Source organism: Cyphomyrmex costatus, unplaced genomic scaffold (assembly GCF_001594065.2).
Source record: "Cyphomyrmex costatus isolate MS0001 unplaced genomic scaffold, Ccosl1.0 scaffold12, whole genome shotgun sequence".
NCBI classification, from domain to species: domain Eukaryota; kingdom Metazoa; phylum Arthropoda; class Insecta; order Hymenoptera; family Formicidae; genus Cyphomyrmex; species Cyphomyrmex costatus.
Genome location: NW_017275173.1, coordinates 10,782 through 29,824, shown reverse-complemented (window position 1 = coordinate 29,824; position 19,043 = coordinate 10,782). Strand labels below are relative to the sequence as shown.

The following is a 19,043-nucleotide window of genomic DNA, read 5'->3' as shown; positions in this document are numbered from 1 at the left end:
AATGCAGACTCACCGTGCAGGGGACTAGAATCCTGTAAATCATCACTTACGTTGTTAGTGGCAGAGCGAGCTCTGCGTGCTGGCACAGCATTGCTTGAGGCGACAGTTGTTGAAAGGGAAGTACTATCCTTGCCCTTATGATGTCCCTCTGACATCCCACGAGCACGCCTTGGAAATGGTGCCGGGACGGATGATGAAAGCCTAGGAGTTGATGGCTCATTGGTGTATGAAGCTTCTGCATAACTCGCTGGCATATGAGAAGCAGAATTGAGAGACTCTTGAGGTGTGAGCATCGAAAATCTGTTTTGAGATATATAACTATTAGTATTAAGTCCAATGTCTTGCTTATAATTTTTTGCGAGGTAGGGAAAGTTCCGAGGGTTAACAGGGGGTAAAGACGTAGAGGAATGAGAGCCTCTGCTGGCAGACACAATTCTTTTAGCTTCTATATGTGGAATGTTTTTGTGTGCAGACATGTTGATAACTTCTTTGTATTTTAGAATAGTCGGACAATCAAAAGAGGTGGCCAGATGGTCACCACCGCAGTTTATGCATTTCTTATTAATGGCCATACTTTCCGCACAACTGAAAGATTTGTCGTGGTCCCCGCTACAATAAAGGCATCTGGAACGAGAGCTTTTACAATCCTTGCCGATATGGCCGACTCTATAGCAGACATAACAAATTCTAATTTTTGGCACGTAAGGCTCTACGTGGTATATGACATGGAAAAGAGAAATGACTTCGGGCAGGACTTGGCCAGCAAATTTGATGCACAAGGTTCTTGATGGAGAATATTTAGCCTGCCCATCAACAGTAGTACGTCGATTAAGCCTTTGGATATCTATGATTTTAAAAGACGATTTAATATTATCTTTAATGCAATCTAATGATAGTGATTGGTCGACGCCTTTAATAATACCCGTTCTTAAAACTTTATATGTAGGTATAAAAATTCTGATTTTATATTTGGCAAAAGCATCATTAGCCACTAAGCGATTCGCAGCCAAAGCCATCCTAACCTCTATAATAGCCTTGCCTCTGCCAAGGCGGTTAATACTGATAATATCGTCCTTAGCTATTTCTGAGACTATCTTTGATAAAACAGAAAAATGGATCTCAGCATCTTTATCTGAGTATGCGTAAACGGCGAACGGACCAGAGTGAGATTCCGAGTATAAATGACTTACCCTCTTAGGAACTACTTGTCTAGCCTGTGGAGATAATCCCTCGGAAGAGATGACTTCAGATGAATCGGATACGGAATTTTCCTTACCAGATTCCGAATTCGATATGTTTTCCACAACTTTGACTTTGGCTTTAACACTGTCTTTTCGACTTACAGTAGCTGATTTGCCTCTTTTCCTGGTAATCACAGTAAATTCAGAATCCATAGGAACAGGTTCAGAAACATTGTCGACAGGGAAAGATTGGGATGCAGAAATTTGCGGCTGACTTTGAGACATCTCTTGACACAGATTATTAACCGCATCTACAACCATTTCTTCATCAATAGTATCTAGCAACTTGGGATTAAATGAGGATGATAGAGTAGCGATAGATTTAGTTTTAGAAGAGTAAGGCGCGAAGCGCGTACCCCCCCCTCTCCGACCGGAAAAACCGGCAGAGCTGCCGTCCGCCATGGACGCGGACACCGTCGCACGCCCACAGACGGAAGACAGAAATCCCCGTATAAGCTAACCCAGAAACGCGCACACGAGCAAAACCAAACGCACAACCGGCGACCGACGGCCGGCAGAAAAGCACCCAGCCAGTCAACGCACCGAACACGCAACACGCAAAAGGAAGAAAAACGAGCAGCAAAGACACACACGTCCTCTTCCGAGTCCACGAATCCTCTCATTCAACATTACACATGCGCGACTACGCTTCACAAATACCACACGCGCTACCGCCGGAGCGGCAGCCGACAACACGGACCGAAAAAGGGCCACACGAAACGCTATAAACCGTTATAAACGGCAGATGTAACGGACGCACACGAACGAGCAATCTACCGCTACAATGGCGCGACGCGCAATTCTGCCAGAACCAATCATGGGGTCCGTTCCGAGTCGCGCATGAAGCGCGTGGACTGCAATACTGTGTAACGTCCGCCGGTAAAAATAATAGCGAACGTACTTCCCCTAGTTTGTAAGAGATTGCGCTACTTGTATTTTTCTAAGGTAGAACACTCCAGTGAGGATAATATTATTTTGATAATGTAATTTTTGTTTTGTTATACAATAATTATGCTATATTAACATAAAACAAATGGCCTAACTTAATAATTTCTAAACATATGTCATTGTAATGTTCTGCTCACTGAAATATTTTATATTCATACTTTTATAGTTATAATCTTTATGAAATATATATACATATATATTACAGTTGAACATGGGATGCGATTCTGTAATCTTGAGAGATTCATTTTCATTTTAAATTTGAGTTTCGAAAGGGGACTTCAGAACCGTTAGTTTATGTTACGAATTCTTTCGGGGTGATTACCTCTCCCCCAAAGATAAGCCAAGCGCGTGATTCTCCTTTGTCTCTTCTACATCGACTCGCTAGAAGGAAAATTTGATCATTTATCATTATTTTATCAATTAAATTAACTCGTTAGATCTCCCAAGCCTTATTAGATTGAATCTCACTTTCATTGGTATTATACCTAAAAATTTCCCATAATAGTTATACATCTCCTTTTCAATATAATTATATACATCATATATATATATATATATATATATATATATGCGAATATTGCGGCTTGCCATAGTTATATATGTTATAGTACTTAAATAATATGAGCACGAAAAGATTATTGCTAAAGATGAGTTGAGCGTAATAAATATATACATAAATAAAATATTAACGTATGCAATTCGTAGTGAGTAAACGTCAAATTAAGAATATCACTTTTCAAAAAAAAAGGGAAATAAGGAAAAGGAAAAATATTAAGAAGCGAATTTTAAATTACAATGTTTTATTTCATTGTTCAAGTAGAAAATTAAACGCTCAATTGATTCACGCAGTACTCTCTTTGTGTTAATCAAGATTCGAAGACGGCGGCCCGCTGTTGCGCGCAGTTATCGCTAGATCGTCCTACGAGACACACGTTTTTTCATTTATCGTAACTCGCCATTGCAACAGCCGTCTCAGGGCAGCTTACTAAATCACTAAGAAGGATCTTGCCATAATTCCTTCCGCTACCTCATTCAACTCCGATTATTAAACCACTGTAACAAAAGGGTAACTATTAATTATTTTCACCAATTATACTTTAATCATATTACATGCTACAATTATAATCTTTATGCTTTTATTTGATCTTATTATCAATTACTATATTACATATTACAATTATATTCTTATGCTTTTATGTTTAAATATTAAATATCTGATTTCATTATCAATTATACTTTGATTATATAACATACTATAATTATAATCTTTATGCTTTTATTTGATTTTATTATCAATTACTATATTACATATTACAATTATATTCATATGTGTTTATGTTTAAATATTAATGATTTTCACCTTTTATATAATATTCATTCAAACGTACTGAACTATATATTCTCATAAATATTTGTACTTTTCCTTTCGATTTTATTCATGTTTGCATTTTATAAATATTCGCACTATTTTATTTAATATCCGATTTTACTCAATAGTTTACTACCTCACGTTATTCATATGCATTTATATACTCTTTCAATCTACTATAATCTTGTTCTTTTATTTTGTTACTTTATACTTATATACTGTAATATTAAATTGTGTTGCTTGATATTATTCATTTACTGTGCCTCAACATTCATTTCCCTTATTCTATAATAAGTTAAGTAAGAATAACTCCTCGCCTTACCTTTAATGTCATTTGTATTATTTGACTTTTATGTGCATTCTCTTTTCTTTAATTCGTTTATATGCTACTCATTTAGATAAAATATAAATATATATATATTATATTATTCATGACAAATTACGTATTAATTATTATTATTATTATTTCACTACTATTATCATTTTTATTTTATTATTATCTTACTATTATTATTTTACTTTAATATTTTTCACATTTGCTAATTTATATTAAAATTTAAAGCTATTTATCACAGAAAGTAACTTGATTATTATTAGTCTAATAATTATAGAGGTATAAATCCGGAAGTTTCCGCTCGGCCTACGGATTTCTTTCAATCCTCTTTAATTCAAGGATAATGATTACGACTTTTAACCATATTAACGATTCAAAAATTGATGTGACAAACACTCAGTCGGTACAATAGCTATCATTCTTGCCTGACGTCCATACAGGACGTAACAACTGGTGACAGCGGTGGGATAGCTGTTTGTCTCTTTAACGAATTTTTTTTCTCTTATTATAGAAAAAAAAAATGTTTTCCGAAATAAAAAGCACATATGTTTATGATATTTGCTAAATCGCGATGTGCAAATTCGTACATTCATCTTTATCGATTGCTACTATTCCTCGTCATTCATATGTATCTCCACCGGCAGTAGTATATTTGAATCGTGTGAACCGATCATTTTGTGTAACCGGGTTTGCTTATCAGCGCGAAACCGACTCTACCAATCTTTGCGCGAAATGCTTGAATCAACAACCACCCGCTGAACGCAAGGCTTATCACCTCGGTCTTCAACATTATAACGTTCTCACTTTCGTTGCGGCACTGAGACTCTTTTACCATAATCATATCTCTGCTCTAATTTTCTTTATTCAAATTTTACCCCTAAATGGCGCAAAACACACGATCCCATAGTAAGTCCTGCGGCATTAGTATGGAAAAACAACCACTATCCGAAGCAGAAATGGACGCCTTTAAACAACAACTGTTGGAAAAGGAAAAACGATTAAAAGAACAATCGGATGCTATGATGCTCCGACAACAGGAATTCGAAAAGGAGCGAAGAGGGTTCGAAGAAACAAAACATATAAATGTAGATGTTAGTGATTTGACTCTTGTATTGGACTCTATTAAGAAGGACCTTTCCTCTTTAAAAACTTTGAACGAACAATTTCAAAATTGAGAAAAACGCGTGAACGATAATTTAGCCAGCCCATCTCTGCGTGAAATACCAGCAGGTGTACCTCCAGAGAATATAATCATCCGCGATGCTGCACACACTGCCCCACCCTCGTCAGGTTTTGGAATGCTTCCCCCACAGGAGGTCACTATCCTAATTTCTCTATTCCCGATGCCCTAGAACTAGTTCCAAAATATGATGGACACAATATACCTGTTCTACAGTTTGCACGGGCGTGTAAACGCGCGAAAGAACTTGCTCCATTAATTAACGAGAATCATTTAGTTCGAATACTAAGAAATAAACTAACTGGCCACGCGTATCTAGCAGTTGAGGACGAAATACACGATTCTATCAATCAATTAATAGATTGCTTGAAACGTAACTTTGGTCCAGTTAGAAGTTCCAACTATTACCGAGGACAATTAAGTATAAACTTCAAAAAATCTTCAGAACATATCTTAGATTATATAGGACGGACGAAAGATTTACGCAATGCTATTATTGAAGGTGACCAAACACAATTTGGGCGGAAACTTAACCCCCACGAGATCGAACAAATTGACTCCTATTCCTTAGAATCATTCTTTGAAGGATTACCGCCCGAATATCGTTCCGAGATGCGAATAGAAGAATGTTACACTCTCCTTGACGCCTACAATAAAGCCATACTTATAAACAAAAGACTCGAACGCGATCGAGCGCGGCAACGCGATACCAAGGCTAACCTCACTCGTACTAATTCATCCACTGCCGTCGAGAAAGAAACACCGCAAGTCTCCGTTATGCAGCCAGATAGACAGCAGTCGGCATCGACTAAACCTTCTACCGAAACCAAAATTTGTGCATATTGCAAAAACTTCGGTCATTTAATCTCTGAATGTAGAAAGAGACAATACAATAACAATGTAAGCGAGAATAAACAGGGAAACTCCCCAGGCCCTTCGACGACGGGCGCGAGTCAGGGGCAAGCAAATGTGCGTCCACTATACCCGATAATAACAGAAGTGCTAGAATCTCCATCATCGAACTCAACACAGGAGTCGTGCCTAGTATCGAAATAGAGTCGCCCTCCTTCCGCGGTCCAACTGCGTTAATGCTCGACACGGGAGCTCAACCTAATATTATAAAAATCGATACATTAAGTCATAAGGTGCCTATTGATGACACGCAAATTTTGAAATTAAAAGGTATTACAGAAAACATCGTGGAGACCCTTGGAACTGTACAAATTTACCTTTTTAACACCCCGGTAATTTTTTACGTTGTACAAGACGATTTTCCTATCATACAACAAGGAATATTAGGATCTTCATTTTTTACCAAACACCATGCGCGAATCGACTATGGCATTGGCTGTGTCGCCTGGAAGCGACATAAAGTACCCTTCAAAACAATTGATAGCATAGTGATACCGTCCAGATCTAACGTTGGTTTGACAATTAAAGTTTCAAACCCGGAAGTAAAAACTGGCTACTTGCCACGAATGTATATCAAAGAAGGAGTCTTTCTGGGAGACTCATTAGTTACCTGCATTAATGATAAGACTTACATACGAATTATTAATACCACTGAACTTGAATTCGAACTTCCAATTCCAACTGTCCAACTACAAGAAATGACACGGATCGTTACCAATCATAGGGAGATCATTCACCTCGATAACCAAATCTCCTCTATCCACTCCCTGAACTCCGAATCGACGGTTTCCCAAATTAACTATCCTAGTGATGGCCCTTTTGAAGAGATCGAAAGCGAAGGCTCAAATCCAATATATTATCCTATTCCAATCACTGACTCATCCTCTGTATCATTAACGTTGTCTCCATCTGTTTTAGAACAGAAAAAATCTTTAGGCAATTGCTACAGTCTCGTTATTCCTGAAACTTCTATTTCCTTGTTCTCGAATAACTCAGAATCGCTGAATCCAAGGAATGAACCAAATCATACCTTTCATTCCTTCACTGAGTCAGAATCACGGGCAAGTAAAGTCGTCAAACTCCTTCGTTTAGATCACCTCAACTCTGAAGAGAAACAAAATGTTCTCTCCCTCGTGAAACGCCACCAGGATCGATTTCATCTTCCCGAAGATTTCTTGGGTCAAACTACCGCAACTTCTCACAAGATTATCACTACCGATAACTTACCAATAAATACCAAACAGTATCGTTTTCCACCCATACATAGGGCAGAAATCAATAAACAAGTTTCACAACTACTATCCAACGATATCATCAAATCTTCAATTTCTCCGTATAACTCACCTGTGTGGGTAGTTCCTAAAAAGCCTGATTCTCAAGGCAACAAAAGATGGAGGATGGTCATCGACTATCGAAACCTTAATGAGAAAACGATCGGGGACGCTTACCCCCTTCCTAACATCACCGATATCCTAGACCAGTTAGGAGCAGCCAAATATTTTTCCGTACTCGACCTCGCCAGTGGATTTCATCAGATCCCCACGGATCCCTTACATGCTCACAAAACAGCATTCTCCACGCCTCATGGGCATTATGAGTTTACTCGAATGCCATTTGGCCTAAAGAACGCACTCGCGACTTTCCAACGCCTGATGGACCAACTCCTCTCCGGGTTGCAAGGAGCAGAACTTTTTGTCTATATGGACGATATAGTCGTATATGCCAGTTCATTACATGAACATGACGTGAAAATTCGAAAGTTGATGGATCGACTGCACGATGCTAACTTGCTATTACAACCCGATAAGTGTGAGTTTTTGCGACGAGAAGTTGCTTACTTGGGCCACGTAATTGGAAGCGAAGGAGTACGCCCAAATCCGGAAAAAACAGTAGCAGTTAGGAATTTTCCTGTTCCCAAAAACGCAAGGAATATCAAACAGTTTTTGGGCCTGGCCGGCTACTATCGCCGTTTCATACCCAACTTCTCGGGAGTAGCAAAACCACTAACTAGCCTTCTCAAGAAGAATGCTCCTTTTAAATGGAAACCTGAACAGCAAGAGGCTTTTGAACGCTTAAAACAAGAGCTCTGTCAAGAACCCATTCTTCAGTACCCCGACTTTTCACAGCCGTTTCTACTCACTACCGACGCGTCAAACACAGCCATCGGCGGAGTTCTTAGCCAAGGAACAGTCGGACAAGACCTACCTATAGCCTACGTATCTCGCGTACTAAATTCCGCTGAAACGAACTACTCAACCATAGAGAAGGAACTGTTAGCCATCAATTACTGCACGCATCATTTTCGTCCGTACCTATATGGACATAAATTTTTCCTCATCACGGATCATCAACCACTCACGTGGCTCTGCAAAGTTAAAGATCCTACATCAAGGCTTATGAGATGGCGTTTAAAATTAGAGGAGTATAACTATGAGATTATTTATAAACCTGGATCTGCAAATCACAACGCTGACGCGCTTTCGCTAAACCCCCGAATACTAGCTATTACGAACTCACCTCTTTCGTCATCCGATGAAAACTCGAGACCATCTCCACTCCATTCGTCCCAATTTGAAACTGTTAGCGAATTGAGCGATGAACCTCATATACAACAGGTATACTTTCCTGTTGTGCAAAACAATACAGAACAAAGGCAAAGTCACCTCCCACCTATAGCACTTACTCCTACAAATACATCTGCAATACAATTACCTTCTGCTAATGATACCGACACTGATGAGCAAGCTGCCGAATCCGATTTGACAGACAAAGACGACGAAACAATGAACCAACACCTTACACAAGCCAGAATAAGAACGGTTCGAGATCAACTATCCATTCGGAGAGATCATGTTGTGATTCTGATAACAACCGATGGACACCCATTCGATAACGGGGCTAAAGAATTTCAACAATTAAATAAGATTCCACCTTTAACCGATTTAACACTTGGACGAGCCCGAGTGTTTCCTCGCAATATTGGCAATAAAAATCTGATAGTATTGCCTATCAAAGAGAGACGGACCACTATAACTGACTGGGACATACTTCAAGAAGCCATTCGTTCTTTGTTAGATGTCACTACTGAACTCCAACTGTCTTCTTTAAGCATAGCAAAAACTCAACAATTAGATGACATACCTTGGCCTTTAGTCGCCGAAGAATTACAAAACGTCTTCGATCATAGACCGATCACTATCACCATATGTGAAAACCTCACCGTTATTCCCCCCCCGCCTAAGGACGAAAGATCAAACATCATTAGTGAATGTCATAGTTCGACTGCGGGTGGACATAAGGGTGTGACGAAAACCTTCCTTAGAATTCGTCAAAATTACTACTGGGATAATATCAAAACCCAAGTTCAAGAATTTATACGAAACTGTCGCGAAAACTAACTAAAAAAATTAGTAAGGCTCAAAACTAGACAACCCATGGTTCCCACAGATACACCAGGATTCGCATTTGACAAAATCGCTATGGACGTAATAAAAGGGCCCCTTACCTCAAACAAAACGTGGTAACAGATACATTTTAACCATACAGGATCTGCTAACTAAATACTCAATCGCCGTACCTATGAGAGACACGAGTGCCATCACCACTGCCGATGCGTTTGTCAATAGTTTCATCTGCCGTTTTGGATGCCCAAGAGCTATTTTGACTGACCAGGGAACAAATTTCTTAAGCTACTTGATGAAAAATATCGCTAAACGTTTTAGAATCAAACATTTCCGTACCTCCGCTTACCATTCTCAAGCTAACGGATCCGTCGAACGTTCTCACCACGTATTTACTGAGTATCTGAAAGCATTTATCAGCAGAATGGGACGACTTCATGAAGAGAGCAACATTCTCGTATAACACGAGCGTCCACGAAGGTACGAAGTTTACACCGCATGAGCTAATATTCGGAAGAACCGCTAGAATTCCCACAGGCCAAAAGCCCACAGAAAAGGAAATTGGAACGTACCAGCACTATCTACTCGAACTTTTCGATCGCGTCCGTGAAGCACAGGAAACTACTAGAAGTAATTTAGAACAAGCGAAAATCCGTTCTAAACATTATTACGACAGAAGATTAAACCAAATGAACTTTCAAATTGGCGATTATGTATTCCTGAAAACGGAGAAAAAGACAAATAAATTCTCTGATGAATATTCAGGTCCTTATAAAATCTTCGAAATCCTCGACCATGAGAATATACGGATCCAATTTAAGAACACCACTAGATTAGTTCATGCTAATAAATTGCGATTATCCCATATCACAGAACCTGGTTGAAATTCCAACTAAATTTTCCTTAATTAAGTAATATAATGCCTGTAATATAATTACAGATGTATACCGTCCTCTTGACACTTCTCCTGACCAAGTCGGTCTCTGGTCTTCTTGGTTATGATTGCGGAGGGACTTCTTTCAACGTAACGACGGTATCACTTTTGGAGGTCGGCGAATGTCACTCCACAGACTCCCGTCCCAATTCCACATCCATATATATCCAATTGCTCCAAATCGCCGACTACTCTGAAGTAAAGACCATATCCTGCAAGATAGAAATCGATCGACGAATGTTCTACTGTGGAATGCATTCTCACGTATCCATGGTTCGTGGAGGCCACAGGAAATACCTATTAGAAATGGACCGACACAGATGCGCTGCGTTACATGAAACTGGCTCTATCGTTTTGGGAAACTCTGTCTCAGTCATCGGATTACTTCCCAACTCGACCAACTATCGGATCATCACCTTGGCCGGAGACGCAAACTTAGACGGGACCTGCAAGGGAGGCGACTTCTCGGATCCTTACGGAACTTGGAATAACGTCGTCGTCGAGGCATCCGTCACCATTTCTCTACGAAATTATTACGTGGCTGCGAAAACAAAAATGGACTTTGTCACACTCCGCTCAGGGGTTCAATGTATTCTATCTAAAAACGAATGTATCGACGAAGATGGAGCTAATGTATTTTGGGCTCTATTACCGGTTGAAGCGTGTAATTTCCATGCTTATAATGTTCTATATCAAGGTCAAGCGTATAAAATTCACGACTCTAATACCGAACACCCTGTTGTGTATTCTTTGACAACAAAAGATATTACCTTCGCCTTATCAAAAAGATCAGAATATAACGTGTGTGGCTATACCCTGGTACAAACAGAACATCCTAAGCTGTTAATTGTAGAGACAAATAAAAATAATCTGTTCGCTAAATTTACTCGAATCTCAGTTAATAATCTAGATATTTTTACTTACATCAACTCTAAATTTATTTATGTAGAAAAACACTTAAAAACACAAATGCAAGATCTATACCATAACATTCTCGACCAGAAATGCAAATTAGAACAACAAGTGTTAAAAAATGTAATATCTCTAGCTCACGATCAACCCGACGCATTTGCGTATAATCTAATGAAGGGTCCCGGGTATATGGCCACCATGTCGGGCGAAGTAGCTCACATAATCAAATGTGTACCCATGGAAGTTGCACGCCGACCAACCGAAAATTGTTATCTCGAATTGCCTGTAACTGCGTATAATAAATCTCTATATCTACTTCCTAAAACTCGTATTTTAATCAATAGTGGTACACCGGTCGACTGCAACCCTCTCCTGCCGATTATGTTCAAAATAAGAGGAGGATGGATAATTCTTCGAATTGAGTTAAATTCATACGAAAATAATTTCTAAATGTACTTATTTGCCGAGAAATTGTAGGTAAAAGTACATTATAAAATCCATGTTTTTTCCTTAATTCAAACAACGGATTAACCCAAAAACGTTTGTTAGTATAAGATCGTTTTTTCTTTTCCAAGCAAGAACAAATAGTAAATGTAGTTAATTTTCTTTGTCTTTCTTTAATATTATCGTTTATAATGTTTTTGCAATTAATTAGCCATTTATAATACTTATTTTGACGTGTGTTTGATATAGGCTGGATATTTTCTGAATCAATAATATATGATTGGATAAATACAATGTGTTTTTATTTAGTAAATATTAAATTTTATTAATACTTATTTTACCAATATTATTGCTCTGCAAGGGTACCGTTGCTGTTACTTCTAAGCCCCGAAAATAATTGCCTTAAAAGTACAATTAAAATTAATAAATTTTTTAAATGTTATAATAAAAGTAATTGTAATAATTATTTCATACCTTCTGAAACGCTCGAATTTTCATTAGCTTCATTATTACTTTCATGAACATCATTACTATTACTCTCTTCATCATTAATATTTGAAATAGTCCTATAAAAAATAAAATTTATTATTTTACATAAAAAGGAAAATAATTGTTTATTCTTATATATTTAGAACTTATAATACATAATAACAAAGTATTATATATAAATACATTATTTACCTTTTTTGTAAACAAGAATCTCGAAGAAATTCCATAATTTTAGCATGTCTCCACTTATATATATTACTTTTCGAAGCTGATCCATTTGGTAGTTTTTCAGAATTTATCAATCTTCTATAGATGTCATGGAAATTTTTAAATTTATTTTTACATCCAATTGCATTTAATTTTCCTGTAAAAATATTCTATAAAAATAAATATTTCTTAAAATATTAGAAAAATTAGATGGACTTATTACCGTTTATAGCGTTTGATGCTTCTTGCCACAAACATTTTGTAATTTTATTATTTCTTTGAGCGAGAGGTAACCGGAAATTCCATAATGGTTGTCTACATTGTACTTCTAATATTAACGTTCCTTCTTCTTCGAGAGATAATTTTTCTTTCTTTTGACCTGTGTTTAATGTAGGCTGGATATTGTTTGAATCAATAATGTATGTACATTGGATAAATACAATGTGGTTTTATTTAATAAATATTAAATTTTATTTAATAAATATTCTTCAAATTTCAAGGATTCATAATACTTATCTTACCAATATTATTGCTCTGCAAGGGTACTGTTGCTATTACTTCTGAGCCTTGAACCAAACTTCTCCTGACAATTGTTACACCATCATCTTAAATATTATACAATAAATTTAATATTAATTGTGTAACCATAATTAAAGCAGTTTGTAAAAATTCTCTACCTAGTAAGGGATAAAAGTATAAATTTTCATCAGTGGTATAATTGAAATATCCTCTCAAACAGTCATGTGTAGCCACATTATTGAGGTTACAAATTGTTTCGCACAATCCACACGTTTGGACATAATTAAACTCGCTCTATACAGATATATTTTGAATATAATTTTCCAATATACATACAAATCAACAATTAAGTAATAAATTACTTAATTTTATATATATTTCAATATTATACTTACTTCTTCATCCATTTTAAGATATCGCTAGTCGTTGGGAAAATCCATCTACAAAACACGTCGCCAGCGATTACGTGACGTCACTATGTCGCTGAAAAATGAGCGATGAGCGACGCATGAAAAGGTACCTTTACGGTCATTGTAGAGGACGCTTAATGTTACATGGGACATAATTTTCGCGGAAAAGCGGAATGATATAGTGACAAATACACTTCTGTATTAATTTAAAAAAATTGTATTCACTTAACCCTTATTGACCCAATTTGTCCGTTTTTGTCCGTCAATTTTAAGCACGGACAACTTTGTTATTTATGCTTAAAAAAATCTGAAAATTTGTAGGCGGGTATTTTCAAGTGTGCTCTTTCAGAATCCGGTACGAAAATTTTGAAAAAACCACCCCTTCCTATCCTATTTTTCAATTTAAAAAAAAAACATGATTTTTTAAGGTAACTTTTTTTTTAAATCGTATTTTCGATGCGAAAGAGGTCTTGGCGATAGCTGAAACCACGAAAACTCCGTCTCAAAATGTCTAAACAATAAAGTTATACACACAAAAAATTCATTTTTCATCATAAAGGGGTTGTGCGACCTAAAATAACGTTTTTACAAAAAATTGCTATTTTACGGATTTTTCTGAAAAAAAATTGTTTCGGCTTTTGAAAACAGGTAAAAATGGGGGAAAACATATCACAGATAGTAGAAAACATCTTTTCTTTTATTATCTAAGGTTAAATTTCGTTACCATCCCATAAAATAGCCCAAAGGGGTGAAAATCGGCAGTTTTTAAAAAATACTGTTTGTGGTATCAAAAATTGCAAATAAATGTAGTTCTAAAAATTAGTAAAAGATTAGTTAGGTCGAAATTTTGAAAATCTGTAGAATTTAATTTACATAGAGTTCTATTTCAATGATTTTTTGATAAACAGGCTCGACATTTTTGTATGTACTTGCATATGGAACGTCTTTAGCCATTTCTTCAATACAAATGTTTCCAGTTCTTACCGCGTGGAGGTAGACGTTTATAAAGAACCTTTTTTTGTTTGTTTTTTATTTTTTGTTTTTTTTGTTTCTTTTTGTTTCTTTTTTGTTTTCTTTGTTTAACTAAATTTATTTGCAATTTTTTCGTATCGAAAATAGTATTTTTGAAAAACTGCCGATTTTCACCCCTTTTGGCTATTTTATGAGGTGGTAACAAAATTTAACCTTAGATAACAAAAGAAAAGATGTTTTCTACTATTTGTGATATGTTTTCCCCCATTTTTACCTGTTTTCAAAAGCCGAAACAATTTTTTTTCAGAAAAATCCGTAAAATAGCGATTTTTGTAAAAACGTTATTTTAGGTGTGGTCGCACAACCCCTTTATGATGAAAAATGAATTTTTTGTGTGTATAACTTTATTATTTAGACATTTTGAGCCGGAGTTTTCGTGGTTTCAGCTATCGCCAAGACCTCTTTCGCATCGAAAATACGATTTAAAAAAAAAAGTTACCTTAAAAAATCATGTTTTTTTTTTAAATTGAAAAATAGGGTAGGAAGGGGTGGTTTTTTCCGTGCCGGATTCTGAAAGAGCACACTTGAAAATACCCGCCTACAAATTTTCAGATTTTTTTAAGCATAAATAACAAAGTTGTCCGTGTTTAAAATTGACGGACAAAAACGGACAAATTGGGTCAATAAGGGTTAAGACACATGCTGTTCAACTTCTGATTGGTTGAGAGCCCCGCCGCCATTTTCTCATAGTTTGATAGTGTTAGTGAATAACAGTGAATAGGTGAACATCATCTTTTGTTTGTGTGTATAAGTTATTCAGTAGTTGATTTAGCACCAAAATTGATCTGTCAGAAGTTGTCAGAATTGTGAAGAACTACCGAAAAAGGCTTTGTATGAATTCCATTAAATATTTATTTAGAATATGTTTTATTTTTATTTATTTACTCATATTTGTGATTAATTGTTAAAAGCATATTTAAGGGCCCTCGAGCGTGTTCAGAGGCGAGCGAAAACCGAGAAAATTTTTGTGCCAATCTTTAAGAATTATAACCAACTTTTCAGATAATTTTTTTTACGGAAATATTTTTTGACTTTGTGGCCACCGAATGAGTGATTATGGATGAATTCTGCTGCTAGGAAGTATTTAAAAATAGATGCAGAATTTATGTATTAAATGACAGGTTAGAGAACCTATACCTGTCATATATCTAACCTGCCATATAATTCATAACTTCTGCATTTATTTTTAAATACTTCCTAGCGGCAGAATTTATCCATAATCACTTATTCGGTGGCTACTAAGTTAAAAAATATTTCTGCAAAAAAAATTACCTGAAAAGTTATCTATAATTCTTAAAAATCGGCGTAAAAATTTTGGACACGCTCGAGAGATATGTAAAACTTAATATTTATTACAATTTAATGAAAAGATTGTTTTATGTACTCTGCATAATATATAATGTGTATTATGCAGCCCGAGGACTATATTCCTGTATATTCCGAAGTGTTCAATGGAATTTAAAAAAATTTGATTGGAATTGAAATTTTAATTCCTCGCATTCTTTTTTGTTTGCTGGGATTGCTGTAAACGATTTTCATGTTTCGAAAAACCGCGCGCACAATCACTTCCGGCTAGACTTATAAATGGCGTCCTTCCGGCCATGTGTCTTAACTCTGATTATAGTAACTCTATCCTGGGGGTTGATTATTGAACTTGTGCGATATTTATCGTATGCGATTTCGAAATCGTATTCTCTACAATCGTTTATTGCCATGCGATATGCTATATGTGATAAATCTCGTATACGATTGTCATACAGCGTTGCCAAATTTTGAAATAATATAATAACCAATCACGATCGAGATATATAAGAATCAGTCACGTAATAAATCATGTGACGTATTTTTTAATTTATCAAATCGTGATAATGAAATGTAAATTGTAATAGTTAAAAGCGTACATTAATAGTAATCAGTGATAAAAAATCAAAATGGAATTGGAGACAACTATAGTAAAGAAACGATGCACATATATTAATGATGAACAGAAAACTGTTTTAATTGGTAAGTAACTTCGAAGTAAACAAGAACGTATTGAAATAGGTTAAAGAATCACAATTATATTTTTTAATTTACAATAACACATTTTAGAACTGCTTGATAATTGTACAAAAGAATAAATTAAAAATACATTCAGATCGAAAAGGATTCGCTTAACGTTCGCAATTTTTTTTTACAATTTATCCTTAGGGTGCCGTCACATACAGCCCGCAATCCGTAATCCGCACCGGATGGCCGCAAAAGTTACTGGGGATTGCGTCCGTAACGTTACGTGTATTTTATCTCCTTATGTCCCATGAAGGCGTAATTCCGTAAAAGTTACCAGTTTTTACTAGTAATGCTTTACATTATTTTTTTATTTAACAAGTTATATTGATTATTTTTAATTTATTTTATAAGAAAACTGCAGAATATATCTTGATTATAACAAAAACTTTACTTAAACCGTCAAATTTAGTCAAATAGATAAAATTAGAAAAAGCATTACTAGTAAAAACTGGTAACTTTTACGGAATTACGGCTCCATGGGACATAAGGAGATAAAATACACGTAACGTTACGGACGCAATCTCTACTACTTTTGCGAACATTCGGTGCGGATTACGGATTGCGGGCTGTATGTGACGGCACCCTTATTGAGACTTCATAATACGTATTTTTTTTTGAATTTTAGAATTTATGAATAAACATCCTGAGCTACAAAGTGGAAAATTTTCTGCCTCTTTTACTTATAAAGATGCTCAAAAATTATGGGAAGAAATAACAGCACAATTACATCAGATACCTGGTGCAATAAAAGAGTGGAGTAAGTGGAGAAAGGTATACATATAATATTGAACTGATCTTATATTACAGAATCATTATCTTGTGAAAGAATTTCTCTGTAATCTAATTTTACAAAGAAATATGTAAATATTGCCCAAATAACAGAAAAACTAGAAGTTATTTATATGTATAATGTTATCTTCAACAAACTGTATCAAAGAAATTTTGCCACTATTTACTATGTAAAACAGCAATGTATTTAAATAAGTTTTTTTTGCTATGTAGACTTGGCAAGATATGCGAAATGCAACTAAAGCCAAAAATACTTCTATCAAGAAACATGTTCAAGGTACTGGTGGAGGGCCTGCCTCAAGTCAAGTCTTAACAGAAATAGATCAAAACATTTTGGCACTTATTGGTCCAACTGTTGTGGAAGGACATAATTCAGTACAGGAATCCAACGTGCAATTTGTAAACAAGATGATAATTCGAAGATAAGAATGATTCGAACTGTAGATATATATATAAATTTTAAATCAAGTCAAATAAATTAAATACCTGGATGGATCATATGAAATGATGTATTGTAGAGATCTCGCAAAAGTCAAGTTATAAAAATTATATATGTATATAGAACAAACAAAACTGCGATGAGTGTTCATGGTTTCGTTTCTTCACGTTGTGAAGAAAAATCACTCGTGAACACTTATCGCAGTTTTGTTTGTTCTATATACACATATAATTTTTATGTTGTAGGATTGGAATAATGAACCAGAAGTATGTAATTTGGAGTACCTATCACATGACGAAGAAATTGTGGAAAATTCTGTACAATGTGACTCTCAAGAAGTAATGCAAGATTATTCTACTTCATTGAAGTCATTACCTTTTCACAGTTCTCATGAAAAAACAACAGAAAAAAATATGTCTGAAAAATATTTAAATAAAAACGATAATAGAAATAATAATTCAAAATATTCAGAAAATTCAAAGAAAGGTGTATTAAAAGCACCAATCATTGCAGCTAACAGCATTTCCAACGTAATGCTAAATGCTAAATCAATTCCGAAAAAATCTGGTACTAAAAGAACTTCCGCTGCTTTCAGATATTCACAGTCAATAGAACAAACTGAGAAACTGGTCACACGAAGATGGTGAAACACGAAAGATGTATTATGAAAAAAAACTCGAGCTTTATCAAAAAGAATTAGCTCTTAAAGAGAGAGACGTTATAGCCAAAGAAAATATTTAGATATTGTTGGAACAATTCTTAAAAAAAAAGCAATTTTTAATTAATGCGTTGTATATTGTTGGCTGTGAAAACAATTTGAGTTTTAACAAGACATTTTGCAAAGACACAATAGTCACCGTGAAAGTATTATTTTTTTTATTATTAAGTGTTATGTAATAAAATTTAGGTAAAAATGTAGATTAGGGGAGCCTCCCCCAATGACCTTGACCTTGACATATGTTGTCAAGGTCATGACCCTGAGTGACCTTGAGGAAGTTTTAACCGTCGGACCTAACTCGTTAAAAAGTTATTAACAAAAAAAGTTTCAAAATTAACGTATTATTTCTGCTATACATGTATAATATGAAGTCCTATTCTACACCTTTCCCTGTTCAGAAACGTTGAACTTTCCACGCGAAGTAACTTTTACCCCTCCCCCCTCCCCTGCACAGGGGCACACGACTTCTACGATTGTACTATTGCTGTGATTGTACTGTCGGGGCAGACCTCTGTGACGGTGTGGGTGCGGGGGGGTGGCCGAAGGCCACCTCCTTGCACCCGCCCGTGTGTGTGTGTGTGTGTGTGTGTACTGTGACTTCTTTTGGATAAACTTCCGAAAATGTTATATTGATATATCTTTGTTTTAAGTTTTTCAGTCGTTGTGAATAGTTTCGATCGATATGTTTTAATTAGTCAGTCAGATTACCTCGACAC

The 19,043-nt window shown here is 35.8% G+C and overlaps 1 protein-coding gene across 1 annotated transcript; it reads left to right on the top strand.

The window, feature by feature from the left end:
- Positions 1-16,263: 16,263 nt before the first annotated feature.
- LOC108778561 (uncharacterized) lies at positions 16,264-18,256 on the top strand. The gene is made up of 5 exons (XM_018545774.1): positions 16,264-16,336; positions 17,007-17,152; positions 17,384-17,569; positions 17,855-17,993; positions 18,081-18,256. The coding sequence occupies exons 1-5, from the start codon at positions 16,264-16,266 to the stop codon at positions 18,254-18,256; spliced, it is 720 nt and encodes a 239-aa protein (XP_018401276.1).
- The last annotated feature ends 787 nt before the right edge of the window (positions 18,257-19,043 follow it).